The sequence below is a fragment of the Phaethon aethereus genome (genome assembly GCF_964289735.1).
Source record: "Phaethon aethereus genome assembly, chromosome: 3".
Taxonomy (NCBI): domain Eukaryota; kingdom Metazoa; phylum Chordata; class Aves; order Phaethontiformes; family Phaethontidae; genus Phaethon; species Phaethon aethereus.
In genome coordinates, this window is record NC_138576.1 from 71600024 (window position 1) to 71617180 (window position 17157).

General features: G+C 41.8%; 1 protein-coding gene across 1 annotated transcript in view; it reads left to right on the forward strand.

Annotated features, from left to right (window-relative positions):
- Positions 1–367: 367 nt before the first annotated feature.
- IPCEF1 (interaction protein for cytohesin exchange factors 1) overlaps positions 368–17157 on the forward strand; it is a gene marked incomplete at both ends in the record, with an annotated part of 42021 nt that continues 25231 nt past the window's right edge. The window contains 6 exons of the mRNA XM_081998547.1: positions 368–475; positions 4685–4721; positions 5379–5548; positions 14195–14268; positions 15896–15967; positions 16660–16755. Of these exons, the coding sequence (XP_081854673.1) occupies positions 368–475; positions 4685–4721; positions 5379–5548; positions 14195–14268; positions 15896–15967; positions 16660–16755 (557 nt within the window). The remainder of the gene's footprint in view (positions 476–4684; positions 4722–5378; positions 5549–14194; positions 14269–15895; positions 15968–16659; positions 16756–17157) is intronic.

The window sequence follows — 17157 nt, forward strand, 5'->3', positions numbered from 1 at the left end:
ACTTCTAGTACCAAAAGGAAGGCTCCTGCTCCATCTAAGAACTTGCAACTGCAAAATAGGTTGAGTGCCCTCAAAATTGAAGAGGAGTCAGATGTACCTACTAGCAAAGGACATGATGCACTTAACCGTAAACCATGCAAGGCTACCAGGAAGAAATGGTGAGTCATTGCAATGGGTGCCTCCCTGCTGCAGGGGACAGAGGCATCCATCTGTAGGCTAGACCAGCCATCTAGAGAGGTTTCCTGCCTGGCAGGGGTCAGGGTCCAGGATGTTGTAGAGGGACTCCCAAAGCTTGTCCAGCTCTGACTTCTACCCCCTACTGTTATTCCATGTGAGCACGAATGATACCACCAGGGGAAACCAGTATATGCTGGGGGCCGCCAAGCTGGAAAGCAGCTATGCAGAAAAGGACCTGGGAGCCTTGGTGGACATCAAGTTGAACATGAGCCAGCAGTATGCCCTTGCTGCGAAGAAGGTAAATGGTATCCTTGCCTGCATTTGACAAAGTATTGTCAGCAGGTCAAGGGAAGTGATCCTTCTCCTTTATTCAGTGCTGGTGAGGCCACACTTGGAGCACTGTGTCCAGTTCTGGGCTCCCCAGTACAAGAGAGACATGGACGTACTGGGAGAGAGTCCAATGAAGGGTCACAAGGATGATTAAGGGACTGGAGCATCCAATATACAAGGAAAGTCTGAGTGAGCTGTGACTGTGTAGCTTGGAGAACAGGCTCAGGGGGATATCATTAATGCATGTAAATACCTGAAGGGAGGGTGCGAAGAGGACGGAGCCTGGCTCTTTTCAGTGGTGCCCAGTGACAGGACCAGAAGCAAAGGGCACAAACTGAAACACAGGAAATTCCCTCTGAACATCAGGAAACACTTTTTTATTTTGAGGGTGACCAAACGCTGCCACCGGTTGCCCAGAGAGGCTGTGGAGTCTCCATCCTTGGAGATATTCAAAAGCTGTCTGGACATGGTCCTGGACCAACCAGCTGTAGGTGTCCTTGCTTGAGTTGGCGGGGGGGCGGGGGTTGGACCAGATGACCTCCAGAGGTCCCTTCCAAGCTCAACCATACTGAGTTTCTCTGCAAAAGTAGGATTGCTAAATTGACAAAAGTCTCTCACTGTAGTTGTCACTTCTCTCGTACATTTTTGCTCGTTGCTGGAGCCTGCCTGGCACAGAAGTGGCTGTGAAAAACACCCAGCTGTACAGCTACCTTTGCAGCTGGCCGTGGGTGTGTTTGCCAAGTGGAGGAGGAGTGGATAGCAAGCTTGAGGCCTGCGTTGTCCTGCAGGATCGTTATCCCATTCTGTTCAGCCCTCAGGTCTCAGCAAACTGATGAATAAACCAAAACTTACTCAAAAAGATTAAAACCTAACCCTGTATTGCCAGCCTTGCAGAAAAATGACAAACCTCCTGAAGTTGCAAATAACTGTATCGTTTTGCCTTTATTTCGGAACTTTCTGAGGATTATTGCTCTCGGATTTTTCCTGGTAAAAAAAGCTAGAAACAGATCTGATTTTTGGGTTTGTTTTTCAGTTGAACCTGTGATAATGAAATAAATCGTTTGCCATCAAGAAATTAAGCTTTATAGAGAAACATCCTCCGTTGTCAGAAGCATAGTAAAATCATGACATTTGGTTCAGTTTCAGATTGTTCCAGCGACTGTGTCTGGTAGTTACAGTACATTCACATCTCAAACTGCTGTTACGTCCCTGGTCAGTACCATTGGTTTTACTGGTAATAACTCTGCCTTCCAGTTTTCTCTTTGCTCTGCACTGATGCTAACATCTCCTACTAGGAGTGAAACTTAAAAGTATATCTTAATCTATGTTCACCTAAGTTCACTGAAATGAAAGATTTATGACTCTTATAAGCCAATTTTCAGAGGGGGAAACTTTAATTTACTTTTTAAGGAAACGTTTGCCACTGGAGACTTGCAAATATGTTGAATCCAGTTTCCACAAGAATATAAATCCTGCTGGTGAAGCATTTTATTAATTTTGTGGTAGGGTCATTTAAATGTAGGTTTTCTATCGGTTTAATATAAAAAGAGTTTCACTGAAAATTGTTTCTATACTTCATCTATCTGACTCCAAACACTGGTGCTTTGAAAAAAGAGGTTGCTTTTGTTTATTCAGAGATCAACAAAAATTGGGAAGGCAATTTTGTGAATAACACCGGATTTCATTGCTGCAGCATAGGATTAGAGGTTTCCCTTGTGCAGTGCAAAACAGATTTTTTTTTTTTTTTTTTTTTAAATAAGATGATATTGGGCTTCTGAACAGCACTAAAAACAAGAAAGTTGCTGAATTCCTGGTTTAAGAATTAATTTGTTAAAAATTTCCTTCAGCTTTTAGGAATCCTGGGAATGAAAACTAGAAATGCATCTTAACTCATGAAATCTCACTCGGCAATGATTTTATTACAGATTTGTCACTAGTTTTATCGAGCAAAAACAAATGCAGTGCTGGGTGGGGAAACTGCCCTTCCTTCTCCCATGAATTTCCCAACTCCTCCTACAAAGTACGAAGAGATGGGCATTCATCACCCCTGTCAACTTGCAGCAGGAAACAGTCATTGCCACTGAATAATAAATGCACATTTGTAAATTATTTTTGCTACCTTGAGCTCTTACTAGGTAATTGGTTTCTTCCTCAGTCCGTATAAAAAGCAGACCCTAATGGGTGATTTAATAATATGGATATTAACCCTTGCCTGACAGATGAGCCGCAGACCATGTTATTTTGCTTTACATGATCAGTCAGGTTAGCGGAAAGATCTACTTCTTCCTTGGTTGTTTAGAGAGAGCCACATCCTGTCTCAGTATTGCTTTTGTTGTACAACTTTATGTGGTTAAAGATGAAATGACCCCACTGTCATGGCAAAGATGTGACGTTGCCCCGCTACATAGTTTTTGTGCAAGGAGAGCTGGTTCGTATTTGTTTTTCTTAATAACACTTTGGGCAGCTCTAAAGGAAAGTAATTAGTGTGACTGTGTGACCCATTGATTCATTGAGTCTGTATATTATTTCCATGTGTCCTAAATAGGGTATTACTTCTTTGGAATGGAGACATGAAGGATGTCCCGTATGGGATGGGGAAATAGTGGAGCCTCCAATAGAGCCAGTGTGTTTTCTCATCACTTTTCTTCATCTGTTGTCATGGAGAATAGTCTGAGAGAGAGAGGCATTGGTAGAATTAAATTTAAAAAAAACAAAACAAAACCAAACCAAAAAACACACACACAAAACAAACCAAACCAGGCAAAAAGAATACTTGATGATTAAGCAGGAATCTGGGATTATTCATTCCTGATGAAGCCTCCCACATGTGTGTTGTTCAGGTCATCTCAGATAGGCACCAGATAAGCACACGACTGTGATACGCGATTCTCCACTCTGATACAAGCTGTAAAGATCCCTGGTTAGAGAATCTTCTAGCTCTTGTAAATACTGGTGGCAGTGGTCTCTTCTAGTACTGTTTCCAGATGATGTAGCTCTACTCACCTTTAAACTGCCTGTGAGAAGAGCCATCAAATCCTTCAAGAATAATATGAAATGGGGTTTTGTTTTCCTGAAAAGCCAGCTGGCTGGGCAGGGGGGCTGCATTAGGGATGTTCCTAGCGTAGCTCTGCAGCGGATCAGGTAGCTACCGGCTTTGCATAGCAACGTCGTGGCCGAGCATATTAAATCATATGTCACCTTATCAAGCGTTTGTCATCTGGAGGCTTCAAAAATCTTCCTAAACCTAGAAAAAGGTGAATGCTTTTGTTCCCATGCTAGAGAAGAAGAGGTTGAGGCAAAGAGAAGTCAAGTGTTTTCTCCACAATCCCATGACCAACCAGCCTGTCTGGGGAGAATTTGCTCCAAAAGCCAGACTTTGCATTTCTAATGACCTCTTTTTGGTCTGTGGTCTTCTCTTTTAGTTTCCTTTTCTATGTGTTTGTGTGGAATCTATATTATATATAGATTGCAAGTGAGAAAATATAATTCAATTGTGTTATTTTTGCAGTGACTAAAACTCTCATATACGGCATGGCAAACTTCTGGCATATTTATGTTTTACGGTTTGGATAATCTGCGAGGTTTGTGTGATTTTTTTTTTTTTTAATTTTTTTTATCTTTAAGAAATATTATGAAACTCTTACATAGGGGTAAATACATTCTCTGCACTAAATAAAAAAAAAGGAGAGGAAAATCCAAATTATTTTTTTTTTTCCAGGATTTCTTAGAATGACCTAAACAACAATCGGGCACCTGGCACGTATTTTTAATCTCCCCACGTTTGTAAATCGCCCTCGTGGAGTGTAATGAAACACTAAAATGCTGGAGTTCTAACTTCTATTTTTTAAATTCTGAACACAGAATACAAGTCAGGCAAACACGTAGCAAAGTAGAAGCTGCCTGTGGGTGTGAAACAGGAAGCACTAGTAGACAGACACATGTATAATAGGGTTATGTTTGCTCCTGCTCAAGTAGATATACATCAATTTTAATTAACACGTTTTATGCTTCAGCTACTAACGTCCCTTCAGCAGCGAGTGGGTTATGCATTTCCATCCTGCATATACCACCAGCATCACCACCACGTCCTTCGCTAGCTTCCCCCTCCCCTTTCTACACAAATGTTGCAACAGAATCTGAAATTTCCTCTTTTCTTTCCTTCCTGCATTTCTTACAGGTTCCCTTGCGTCAGAAGACAAAAAAGAAAAGTCAAGGTAATGAGAGATTGCTTTTTCTTTTCTCTTCTGGGTTCCTCTTTGTTATTTTCTTAGTATGTCTCCTTGGGAGGGTGAGGATTTTATAGCACTGCTCAGCTGGTGGAAGGCTGCTTTTTAACTGCTGATTCCTGCACTGATTCTGAGAAAAATGACAACAGGCTGTTCCTTTGGACTAAATCCTTGTGGTATGTTAATCGAATCAAATCTGGAAATCAGTGAGGTAGAATGAGCTGCACATACACACACACTAGTGGTTTTCATGTACTTGGCATAATAGTTTTCTCCAGCTGACTTAAATAGATGTATTCTTTTCAGTGCAGCTGTGTGAAGGGAAATATATGCATGCTTCTCTTAAAGGGAATAAAGGATGTATTTTTAATTTATAAAAACTCATGTATGGTTATCCTAGCATTAATTAGTGTCTGCATAATCTATAGCTTACTATTTTGTTTCTGCACATCAGAATGCCTTTCAAATGAATGTATGTTACTGTCACAGCCATTATAAAACTGAAAGACTTCTAAGTATATTTTAAGATATGCTTGGATGACTAGCTGAGATTGCTAAGTAAGGTTGATATCTTTAATTGGCAGCAACATCTTTCTTGGTAATGCACTTTTAAACAAGCAGAACACTGTATTTTTAATGGCACAGGGTTCTTTATAATGAGCCGACGGAGGATATCGTGTAAAGAGCTGGGGCAAGCCGATTGCCAAGGATGGCTCTACAAAAAGAAGGAAAAAGGAGCTTTCATTGGCAACAAATGGAAGAAGTTCTGGTGTGTGCTGAAGGAGTCCTCGCTGTATTGGTACAGCAGTCAGCTGGTGAGTACAGCGTCCATCCAGCTCTGGGTGCCGGGCAATCAGCGTCTGCTGGGACCGAGAGAGGGGAGCTGGGGTCACACTTTAATTGCACGCTGGGGATGTACAAATGACTGGGTTTATTTCTGAGCCCTGACATTTCTTGTAATCTGGGAAATGTCTCTGTGAATGTGAAACATGCAGAAAACTATGTGTTTTCTAGTTCAGCAAGTACTTGTGAAATGTTAACTTGCTCTCTGTTCTGCCCTTTAAAGAGCTGCTCTTTGTAGAAGCTGGTGGCATTTGAATTTGGGAAAGGTTTTCCTGGGTTGGGCAGTTTGTACACACTTGCTATCAAGACTCAGAGCAGGAATGCTTCTTCCCGTCTAATTAGTTTTATTTTCAGAAGCCTCTCTCCTGCTTCTCTCTCCATCTCCTTCCACACTGAGATTGATCTGTTCATTTGTTTGGTTTTTTTTGTTTGGGTGTTTTTTCCCCTCCTCTTTTTTCCCTTCTTTTTTTCCCCCCATTTTCACTGGTAGGGCTGCAGGTATGAGCACTGTCATTTGATGATGTTTTTACTCCTGGTCTTGCTGATGTCTCATCCAGAGCATTGTAATTAAAGATTCTCACGTTCTGCTGATTTTTAACTCCCTGCTCTGAGTCAATGCTAAAAGTCAAATCTGCAGGGGGACACGGTGTTTTGAATTCAAGGTCCAGCTGTCTGTTCAGAGGATGAGCTTTCCTCAGGACACCCAGTATAGATAGCATTTCTCTCGCTGCTGATCCAGCCCCAAAAACCTACCCCATTTACAGTGCGAGTGGGAAATAGTCTGAAACAAAGAACAGCAGGCCCTGAACTCCTGTAATCAGCTGAAGAACGAGGAATTAAAAACTGAAAAAGGGGGGTGGGGGAGACGTAATGAGAAATCCCGAGTAACCCTTTTAAAGAAAGGTTATGGCTGAGCGCAAAGAAGCGGTGAGTCCTAGGGAACAGCTGGTTTTATTCCTGCTTTATTCCGTTATTGCTATGGCTCGGCTTGAGTGGCACCAGAGATGGTGTCTTGCCCATCCTTGGAAGATTCAGACATCATAATTCTCTTCGCTTTGCTCTCTTGCACTGCTACCTCTAGAAAAACTCCTATCTTGTTCAGATGATGGACTGACAGAGCCCAGAGCTGGGGTGTGCAGAGGATTAGGGGACACCAGCAACAACATGGGTTGAAACTGAGCGGCTTCAGTGTGGAATTGTGGATGGGCATCAGGGTTTCCTAAATGCAAATGAGCTGCTCTGGAAATCAGCATCTCCCAGGCCCAGCAAAGGATGAAAGATTAAAGAAACCCTTATTAAGTCTTAGAACATCTTAAGAATTTAAATGCAGTCTTGATTGTTTCCACTTGTTTATTTCTATTTCAGTAATCCCCATTAAAAATCTCGTTGTTTCATTCAAGTTACAAATAAAATAATATAAACCATAAAAAAGAACCCCCAAACACCTAAACAAAACTTTATTCGTGTTAAGAGTATTTCACAATCTCCCTTCAGTTGTGGGCAGAGTGTTGTGTTTTTTTTAACAAAATAAAAACTTTGACCTGCCTTAAATGGCATTTAAAGATGGTATTAGCTATTCTTTTTTGGGGAAAAGTGAAAACAACCCTGCTGTTCTTGGCTGTTGTTTGTTTGTGGTGTTGTGGCAGTCTGATTTAGCTTCCTTTCAAGACCAAGTCAAATACATGTGTGAGAGAAAGAGAAAGAAAGAAAAGAAATAGGAAAAGTAGAAAAGAAAAAAAAAGCGCTTTGTTTTTCCAATGCTTGCAATATTTCTGCTTGAAAGACATGGCTTGGCAGATAGAGTGATCAGTGGCATTAGTACCCTGCAAACCCTTATTAATATTGACTGCTCTAAATCACCGCTTGCAGTTGTACTTCTGGCCAAGCAGTGTTAAGAAAGGTGAGCTGGCTGGCTGACATGAAGTTGGGAGGAAACAAAATGAGGCAAGACTAGGTAAATTTTTCATTCTGGGAGGAGAAAGGTAGTGGGGGAGAGGAGCAAAATCATCGGCTTCTTTTACTTGTTGTGGTGTGGCTAAATTCCCCTCACAGGATCCAAAGCAGCCATGGTCATGCTGATCTCAGTGCTCTGAGACAGCATTCGCCATTTGGGTGAACTAGTCTTTTTGGTTCGTGCCTGCTCTCCTGCTGTCACTGGTGCCCCCAAATGCGCAAGGCTGAAGAACGGGTGGCAGCCTCATTCCCATTTATCTCATACTCTGTAGAGTTCAGATGACTTCAAAATACAATTCAAATGTCGGCATATGTCAGCCCTGACTTCTCAGCTATTGCAGTTCTTGTAAACATCCTAGCTGGTAGCACCTCTTTGCTTTCAACTTCTGCTGACTTTTGCACACTGTTTTACATTAAAAACCTGAGGTTTCTTTGGACAACTTAAAGTGTAACCTCTGCATAATTGTGGATTCAGGCCATGTTTGCAGAATGGCAGTAGCTAAGGGGCATGGAGAGGAGAGGAGGTGTCCTTTGCTAAGATCTGCTTACTGAAATTGATGAGTCCGGAGCCATGCTCAGAGTCATCTCTCAGATGAATTAGATCTGTTGTGTTTTCACAGATATTCTCACCTCTAGACTGGTGAAGCAGAAATAGCAGTAGCGTATTTACTGGCTTGCTTGATATTTATTTTTACTTCTGTATCTGGCCTGGCTTTAATACTGCCTGCATTTCTACTGCCTTCAGTGGAGTTAATCCTTGGTCACAACAGGCCGACCAAGGTTCCAATCTTAAGTTCATAGTTGTGTTGAAAGAGGAGGAGTCCTGTTCCTCACGTGCCCGAGGCTTCCCATGACAGGCCCTCTTCAAGGCTGGAGCGAAAGGTGGTGGTGCAGGAGCAGGGCTGGTGTTGAAGGAACCGGGACACACTGGCTGCCTGTAGCTCTGCCTGACCAATTTTGTTCTTGTGAGAAACGAACGTGTTTTGTTCCGGCTGTGTGGAAACCGCAGTCAACCAGACACTGGCAACTGTAGCATAGCAACAGGCTGATGGACCTAACCTTTTTTTCTAATGGAGATGGAGAAAATAGCGTGTGGGTGGAATTTGTATGGGAATATGCGTTGTCCCGGATTTGGGTAGGTAACCTCAGCTGACATAGTGTTCTCTGTGAAGTCTGTCTTCAGGCGCCTCCGAAGCTCTGGATGTTTCTGTTGCTCTGATTTAATTTGCCTTCAAGACACTATTGGTTCTAGGTCTTGCACATGAAGCAGATTGGAGGAGGAGATATAGCACACTCGTGGTGACATTTGCACACAGTCACTCCTTCAACTTAACATAAAATAGGTTGTGAAAGCCACGGCTCAAAAGAGAAAAAATAATAAAATGCCAAGAAGGGTCAGCAACAGCAGGTCAGACACCCCGAGAGTCAAGCTTCTCCCTCATTGAAAGCAAACCAGAACACACAGGCAAATCCAAATTAGCTTTTGACCAGCTAGCTGAGGTACTGGGAGTGGTGAAATTAGGGCCCCAGTGGTCTCAGCAGGCTTGGGTATACTGCCCTAAAACCTCTTCCCACGTGTGCTTGCTCTTTCTGTAAAACACGAATACCACATGAGGCAGGTAAACTTCTGTTTGCAGCATGGACACACCCTCATGCTTGGGAGGGGTGGCTGTTCAGGCTAGGGAGAGACACAGAAGGATTGGCTTTGCAATGGAAACACGGAAATGTCAGAAAATGAATGAGAGTGGTCAGACTTTTTGGGTGCATTCAGAAACACCGAACACCTTGGACAACTGCTCTTGGTTAGCGTTTGGTTCCCTCTTTTGGGTACTGCGCTCTGTAGGCAGCTGCCTTGAAGACGGGTGTTTAAAGAGGGCAGCACGTGATCCTACCTGCCCCTTTAGCAGTTTTAGTTCTCATACTGAAGCCCTGGAGGGCATCATTCCCCCTGCATACAAAGAGGGGTAGAGGGCGAAGATCACCGCATATAATCCCAGGTTCCTGGATCCTTGTCCTTGTTGAGGCTATGTATGTTGGATAGCGTTGGCTGGAAAGGGACAGAGGACTAAACACCTCTGTCTCGTGAGCCTTGAGGATAGCTCGTCTAGTTTTCCAAGTAGAGTTGAAATACAGTTTTGCAGGATGTGTTAATGATGGTTGTCATGGGGATTCAGCTGAAAAGAAATATAAGTATAAAATCAAAGGGTTGCAGGCTGTGATCTACTGTCACTATTTATCTTTGGGGTTTTTTTTCCCCTCATTCACTGCATTTAAATTGATCCTCACTCCAACAGCTTTGCTAGGAGCTATATAATAGCATTCTTTTAAAACGGAAACCTTTCACCTTTGAGTTACAGTTGCTGCTTACATGAATGATAAAAAGTCATTGATGTCAGCTGATAGTGCCGAGGGCTTTGGGGGCCTCTGTCCAATATGTTACACAATTTTTTCACATTTCTATAGGTTGCTGCACTAGTGTGCACTTGACAGAGAGAAAAAAGACTAAAAAGCCTTGAGGACTGAACTGCTCCTGGGTCTTCTGGGGGCAGCACTGAAACACTGTGATGAAGCTGTTAGGAGTACCCTGAATTGCAGATTGGAGCTGCTCCACAATAACTAGAAATCTTCATTTTACAGCACTGTATTTTAAAATCTTTCTTCATCATTACACTCATGTTAAACATTGAAAAAGGTCTAGTAAATGATTTACTAAATCTCCTAAATCCACAAAATTTAGACAATATATTGAGGTAAGCTAAAAAAGACATTAGCCTCTTTTATTGGATTCATGCATTACATTTCAGATATATGTTCAAATTTTTTGAGTGAAAAGCTTTTTCTGTGAAAAAGTGGTTACTTTCTTTTTTGCCCCGAGCATTTTCAGAGACTGTTGTTATTGAAATGATTTTCTTACAATTGGGCATAGCAAAAAGTGCAGATTTATATGCTAGGCTAACCTGCATGACAACCACATGAGATAACAGCTTATTCTTTTAAACAACCTGATTAAATAGAAAACAGGTCGAGGTTCTTTTAATCTGAATTTTTAAGGGCTATTTTACAGCATTGCAATAAAATCTGAAAGAAGTTTGCGTGAAATGCATGAGTTACATAATAGCATGCTTAAAGTAACATTAAAGATAACATTTCAGAGAAAACAAAACATCTAGGACATCCATGCACTTTTAACGTCTTAAAATATCGTTTTTATCCCAAGGATGACCGAAAAGATGACTTCCACATGTTCTGTTCCTAGTGTTTATTCGGAATTCTATTTGCTGACTGTAATAACACTCATAAAGGTTTTACTGTTACATTATTTTTCCCTTTTTTCCTTCCTTTTTTCTGATGATTATGGAACCACATACCCATCAAACCCCTGTTTTCTGTTACACAGATGGCACATCTGAGATGTGTACCAATAGTGCATTAAAAAAAAAATGTCATTCCTAAAATTCAGAGTTATCCTCCTTCGCTTCACTCATACATAAAATGAAACATTAAACTTTTCTTAGAAATGAGAAAATGTGAAATCACTGACAGAATTAATATAAAACCTGACTGCATTGAACATAGTCTTTTAGCAACTGGAACATGCCAAATACTGCATGAGAAGTCTGGAAATGCCTCTGTTGTAAAACTGGTAAATGTAAATCACTGAAAGCAAAGCCTACAGACCTATTTCCATTAGCAATTTAAACAGTATTCCTCTAATTTAAGTACTCATTGAATATGTCAGTGGTTCAGGCCCACGTTCCATCTCCACATGGGTGGAAGCTCCACAGATGAGTGTCCCCACACTAGCATACAGGATCCTGATAATTCAGTAGCCCAATACAAAATCTGAATGATCAAGTATTTGTGTAAAGTAAAACTGAATTGACAGCAGAGACAGTGACTTATCTAATGGTGTTGCATGGACTTAATCTTCTCAAGAGCATCTCTGCAGGACCCTAAGCAGCTTGTAGATGCAGTCTAGACCAATGGCTGCCGCACCGATAAATGACACTGGCTGAGCAGTCGTAACATATAAGGCCCACCCCCGCTCCCAACCCTGGCACCCACTCACCTCCCTGATGGTTTGCCTACCTCAGGCCATGGATGTATTGGTGTGTGGGTGAGAAGGTACCTGGGTATGTTGCTTTTTATTGGGTCTTTACTTTTTAATTTTCTTTTTTAAACTGGGCTTATTGGTTGATGCCGCAAAGAAATAATGTATATGTTTCTCATCCAGCAATGTGTGTAATAATGGCTCTGATACCCCAGCAACTGCTTTTCTGAGGCTGGTCTCCGGTGCTCTTAGACTGGTCTTGGGAACCAAACAGGAATTTCTGTGTACTTGCTGCACCCGTCCTAGTGAGTGACCACTCTTCTTGGCACAGAAACGCAGGATCGTACGCTCTCTGCCTTTAGTGCAATGCAGCCCACAAATAGGGCTCCTCCTTTACTCACCCCTACTCATTCGCTCATCCCTGGTATATTATGTATGGGATGGAAATACTAGCTCAAGGTCTAATTGCTTGAAATATACATTAAAAACCCCAAACCTTTTTAAGAATCTTGTTATTTTTTTTCTTTAGTTAATTGTTATTTTGTCTCAATGAGATTAGTCTCACTGAATTCCAACCTGTGGAATGGAAATAAAAGCTCCCCAAGCCAGGTTCTAAACAATTTTGACAGGTACAAATATAATCAGAGAAAGTTAAAACCCCACAACTGCAAGTAAGAACATTTCTACGCAAGTGAAGCCTCATTGCAAAATAATGATTTTTTTCAGCCCAGATGCTAGTAAACATCACTGTTTCTTCTGTACTGAAAGAAAATAACACCCACTCCCCCCCTTTTTTTTTTGATCTAGAGCAGGCAAAACCATTTACTGGTGAAGGTGTAAAATATAAAATTCTTATATGCATATTTAATACATGTAAACTGCAGGAATGATGATTATGCCATGATTTATTGTATCCCAAAGAACAGATATGCAGAGGTGCAGGGAAGCCACTCACTGAAAAATCCATTCTGTATCCATATCTCCTTTCTCAGAGATTCATACTTGCACGCTTTAAGGCTCAGACTTGTCTCGATGAACATTTTTTTTATAGTCCCTTTATATTCATGCATAATGCAACTTGAGATACTGTCAGTCATCTTCACTTATCCTCTGCCTTTGTAATTGTTGTGTATATCTTACCTGCTTCAATTCAGCGCACATTTTCAGAATTTTAATGTGCCCAGGCATAAGGGCTGGGAGCAGCAAAAAAGTGATTCGGGAATGAACACTTTCTGTATTTTGGAAAGGACAGTTTTCTCCTCACATTATGTGCTACAGACTTTTGTCTGCGTTATTGCTCCCCTTAGGAAGAGTCTAGTCTTATCGTGGCTGATCCGGTGAATGTAGGTAGAGGTAGTAAAGGAAGAGGTTTCAGCTGCAGACAGCGAGAGCAGGGATTTGAAGCTAACTGGTAACTTCAGTTTTGCTGGAGCCACTTTCTGACACAGAACCCAACTGACGTGGAACAGAGGTGCCAGTGCTCAGTAAGCCCTCTCCCGTCCAGAAAGGTGTGGCTGCACATAAACAGTGTACTGTAAATGTCTGCCTGGCTTTTGCTACCTCCTATACCATGCCTGCATGTTTCTGGGTAGCCAAAGCCGTCTGAGGGGGGTTTGCGGTGTTCAACAGCAGCGCCCAGCTGCGTGGGACCGTCTCCTTGCACCCTTTCACCTCCTGGCATGGGAACAGCCCGTATTGCCTCTGCCTTGCTCACGTACAGGCGTGTATAGATGACCCTACAAAATGGTCCATGTTACGGTTAGCCAGGGGAGACCCTCCTCCACCTCTACCTAGAATCGTTTTGGGTCGCTTTTGAATTGCCGTTGCTATAGACATGTGCTTTTCAAGCATACATATGTGGTGCTGTTACGCATCTGTGTAACGCGCGTGCATGCTGTATAATGGAACTAGCGCTCCTTTGAGGTTGTATGTAACACCCAGACCTGAGCGTATGATATAATCCTTATTCCTTCTCTCTTATGTCATATGTCTCTTTTGAGAGGCTTCTGTTTTTAGAGCTGAGGTTCGGTCATTCCATTTTCAGTGGTCTATGCACGAAATGTGGCTGCTGTCTTCGTCGAAAGAAGTTGTATGATCACTGATGGCCACAAAGGAAGCGGGTTCCCCCACCTTCCCCCTGTTTTTAGTCCCAGTTTGATCCAAATGTAAATTTTGCCCTTGATGGTTTCAGACTCTGGACTAGGCTTATGATTTACTCATGAATCCCAGATAAGGGTGCTCTCACACAAATGCTTTGCGGTGACGAGGAGGGGGAACCTACCTCAGCACTATTGCAGGAGCTGAGGATCCTTCCCATTTCAGGCGCGTTGATATTTGGAAGCGTACAACATGCTCACACTCTGCCTCTTGCACAGACAAGAGTGGTGGTTTTCTAGCATCCAGGACTTGCACAAAGAGGAAAAGCTGCATAGGAATATTTCTTGTTCCCAAATATCAGCCAAAACATCGGGTGTTAATCTGTCCCCATGGTGATAAGCATATCTTTTTACACTGTCAAAAACAAGCACTTGCATGTTAAATATTGTTGAGCATTGGAGTCTGGTAGTTTACCAATTGGTTGATGTGGTGATTTAATTTTCTTTTTTTATTGCAGGCTGAAAAAGCAGAAGGATTCATCAGGCTTCCAGACTTCAGTGTGGACCGAGCAACTGAATGCAAAAAAAAGCAGTAAGTTTGTCTCTTGCCCCCAGTTTTGCACGACTTTTACAACGTTGCAAGGAATTGAATCCCAGTAGTGCCTGACAATGAAGCTGTGGGGAGCTCTTCTGTGTTGTATAAACAATGAGATATTAATTGAGCTACTGAAAGAAAACCATACCGCAAAAATACTTTTGCAAATTCTCTGCCAGATGTGCTCTGTTAAAACTGAAAATAAAACAGTAGATCAGTATGCCAAATGCTTTTTTTCCCCCCCTTCTCTTTGATTACTGATTATGAATAAGTTGTATTCTACCTTAGATACCTTCTCCTAGGTGGGGAGGTCAACAGTGGTGTAAGTAATGCTCCTTCCCTCTGAGCTGAGCCTATTCTTTATGCTGCTGTGGTGCAACTTTGTTTAGCAGGATACAAATTTCAAAATATTCTCTCCAAACTCCATATGCAGCACTGACTTCCAGCTGCTTCTGAGTACATTTCAAAGGTTTGGAAGGGTGTTGCTGCTGTTCAAAGCTATGAAGCTCAGCATGGTTTTAATTCTGCCCCTCAAGAGGAAGAATTCATTCTTCTGTTTGGGTTTCACACTGGCATTAGCTGTAGGTGTTCTTGAGACAAACTGTGGGACTCCTCCAAAAAATCAGGACAGCTATTTTGAATACGGGGAGCTCCATTTTGTTCTCTCAGAGGAAAGGTTGAGTCACATAGAACAGGACCACGAGAAAATATCGCCCTTCGCTTCTGCAGCTGTTGTTGGCTGTCAGTGACTGGGAGGAAAACAGATGCTCATCACTTCTTTGGGATGGGGTAATTTAGAAGAACTGTGAGGAGTGACCGGGACTGCTGGGGCGCAGTCAAATAGCGTGTGCTTCCATGGGATGGAGTCAGTCACCTACCAAGGAACAAACGAGGGAAGACACACAGTCTCACGACCAGAGACTGTGTTTTAGGAAGAAAAAAACCCTCTGAAAAGTCTTACTGATAGCTATCCAACTAATGCATAGTCTGGGGCTGAGACCAACAGGTTAACTATTGGCCTGTCAAGGGACTACCTCCATTTTGTTTGTTTCAAACCTGCCGCCTAGTTGCCTTTTTGATGTCTCCTAAAACTTGTCTTGGAAAAGACAGTGAAAGTCGGTCCCTATCCACCTGCTGCGTGTCACCTGTGATTTTATGGTATTATATCTCCCTTCTCTCAACCATCAGTTTTCCATGCTGTGGGGTCTTGGCCTGATGAATCACTCACAGAAGCTGTTCCATACCTCGAGTCACCCTCGGCGCTTTCTCTGATCCTTTTCCAGGTTTACTATGTTTTTCCGAGCTGGGGAAGCAAATCTGCACACAGTATTCAAGGTGCTGGGCACACAACTTACTTATGTAATGGCATAATGAAGGTCTTTGTTTTATTCTTCATTCCTTCCTTTCTAGTTCCTGTAGTTTATACCCTCTGAATAATGCGTGGCCTAGGAAATGAGCTAAAAATAGACTGGAGTTTTAAGGAAAGAGCTATATGGATGGATAAAGTGATCTGGATTAATATAGGAGAGTGAATAAATGTTTTAAATAATTCATTCAGCTATTTTCTTATTTTCTTATGTAAGCTAGTTTTCTTCATATCTTTTCTATTTTTCTTTTCTTCAAGTGCTATTAAGATCAGCCACCCACAGATCAAGACATTTTATTTTGCAGCAGAAAATGTTCTGGAAATGAACACGTAAGTAGGAGCGACTGGCCATGTTTCATCCTGTCTCACACCTGGGAACATCCTTTGAAAGTTCATTCTCTGACTGTTCAGCAGTTGTTGACAAAGTTATTCAGGGAATTACTGAGTCTGTTTTGTTTTCTGGTCATTGTATAGAAGGAAAATACTGCTGTTTGTTCACTAATGATAGTTGAAATCAGAATCACATTATTAGCCTGATTTTGATTCTAATCTTTCCAACATTTGCTGGTATAAATCCCTCTCTGCTAGAGAGGTGCAAAGATTTGACAGCAAGTTCATCACCTTGGGAGAAGTGAGGGAAGAAAGGAAAGAGATCTTAATATAGTTTTGTCCCAGAAGTGATCTAGGACTAGAATATAATATTATCTGCCTTCAGAGTAACATGTCAGTTAACAATGAGGGTTAAAAGGACAGAAAAGGCTGTTTCTTTAATGTAAGTAAGCATTTACTTCTCCACCAACTATGTTTCAGTTAAATGGTCCTCATGTCAGATCAGTAATTTTCTTTCCACAAATGTCCATAAGAACAACAATTCATTCATGCAGTTTTTAATGCAAGAAGTAAAAATGGGTATGAAACTACCATTTTAGAAATCACTGAGCTATCAGAAATAGATATTACTTGCTATTGATCCAGTTTTGGCTAATTTAGATCCATCACACCTCTTGTCTTTTTTACTTCAGGTTGCAGTCTGTTCACAATGGCATTGCATTAAATGGCCAAATACTGGATACAAAGCAGTACAATTTAAATGGGAAGAGAGCTCCTAGGATAATCAGGTCAGGATTTCAATCACTGCTCTGCTAGGACCTTTGTAAGATTCTTCAGAGGGCATCAACGGTTCTTTCCCTCTATAAACGAGACCTCATACCTATTTACCACAACAGAAAAGGATAGAGGTTGAGGGAGTGTGTGTGACCTTCTGAAAAGGCTATAGATACAGAAATGTATAATACTATGGTAGTGCACATAAATATATATATTCATAAATCTGTACCCTATAGATGTATACGCATAAATACAGATGGAAAGAACGTGTTGCCTTTTACAACTTGGAGGAGCGCACAGCATACCGGTGGGGAGATGATAATCCATTTCTGTATCGCTGCATTTCTTAGTGGAGCTCCTAAACGGAGTGAGAAATTCTTGAGGCAGATGGGCTGAAGATGACTGAGAATAAG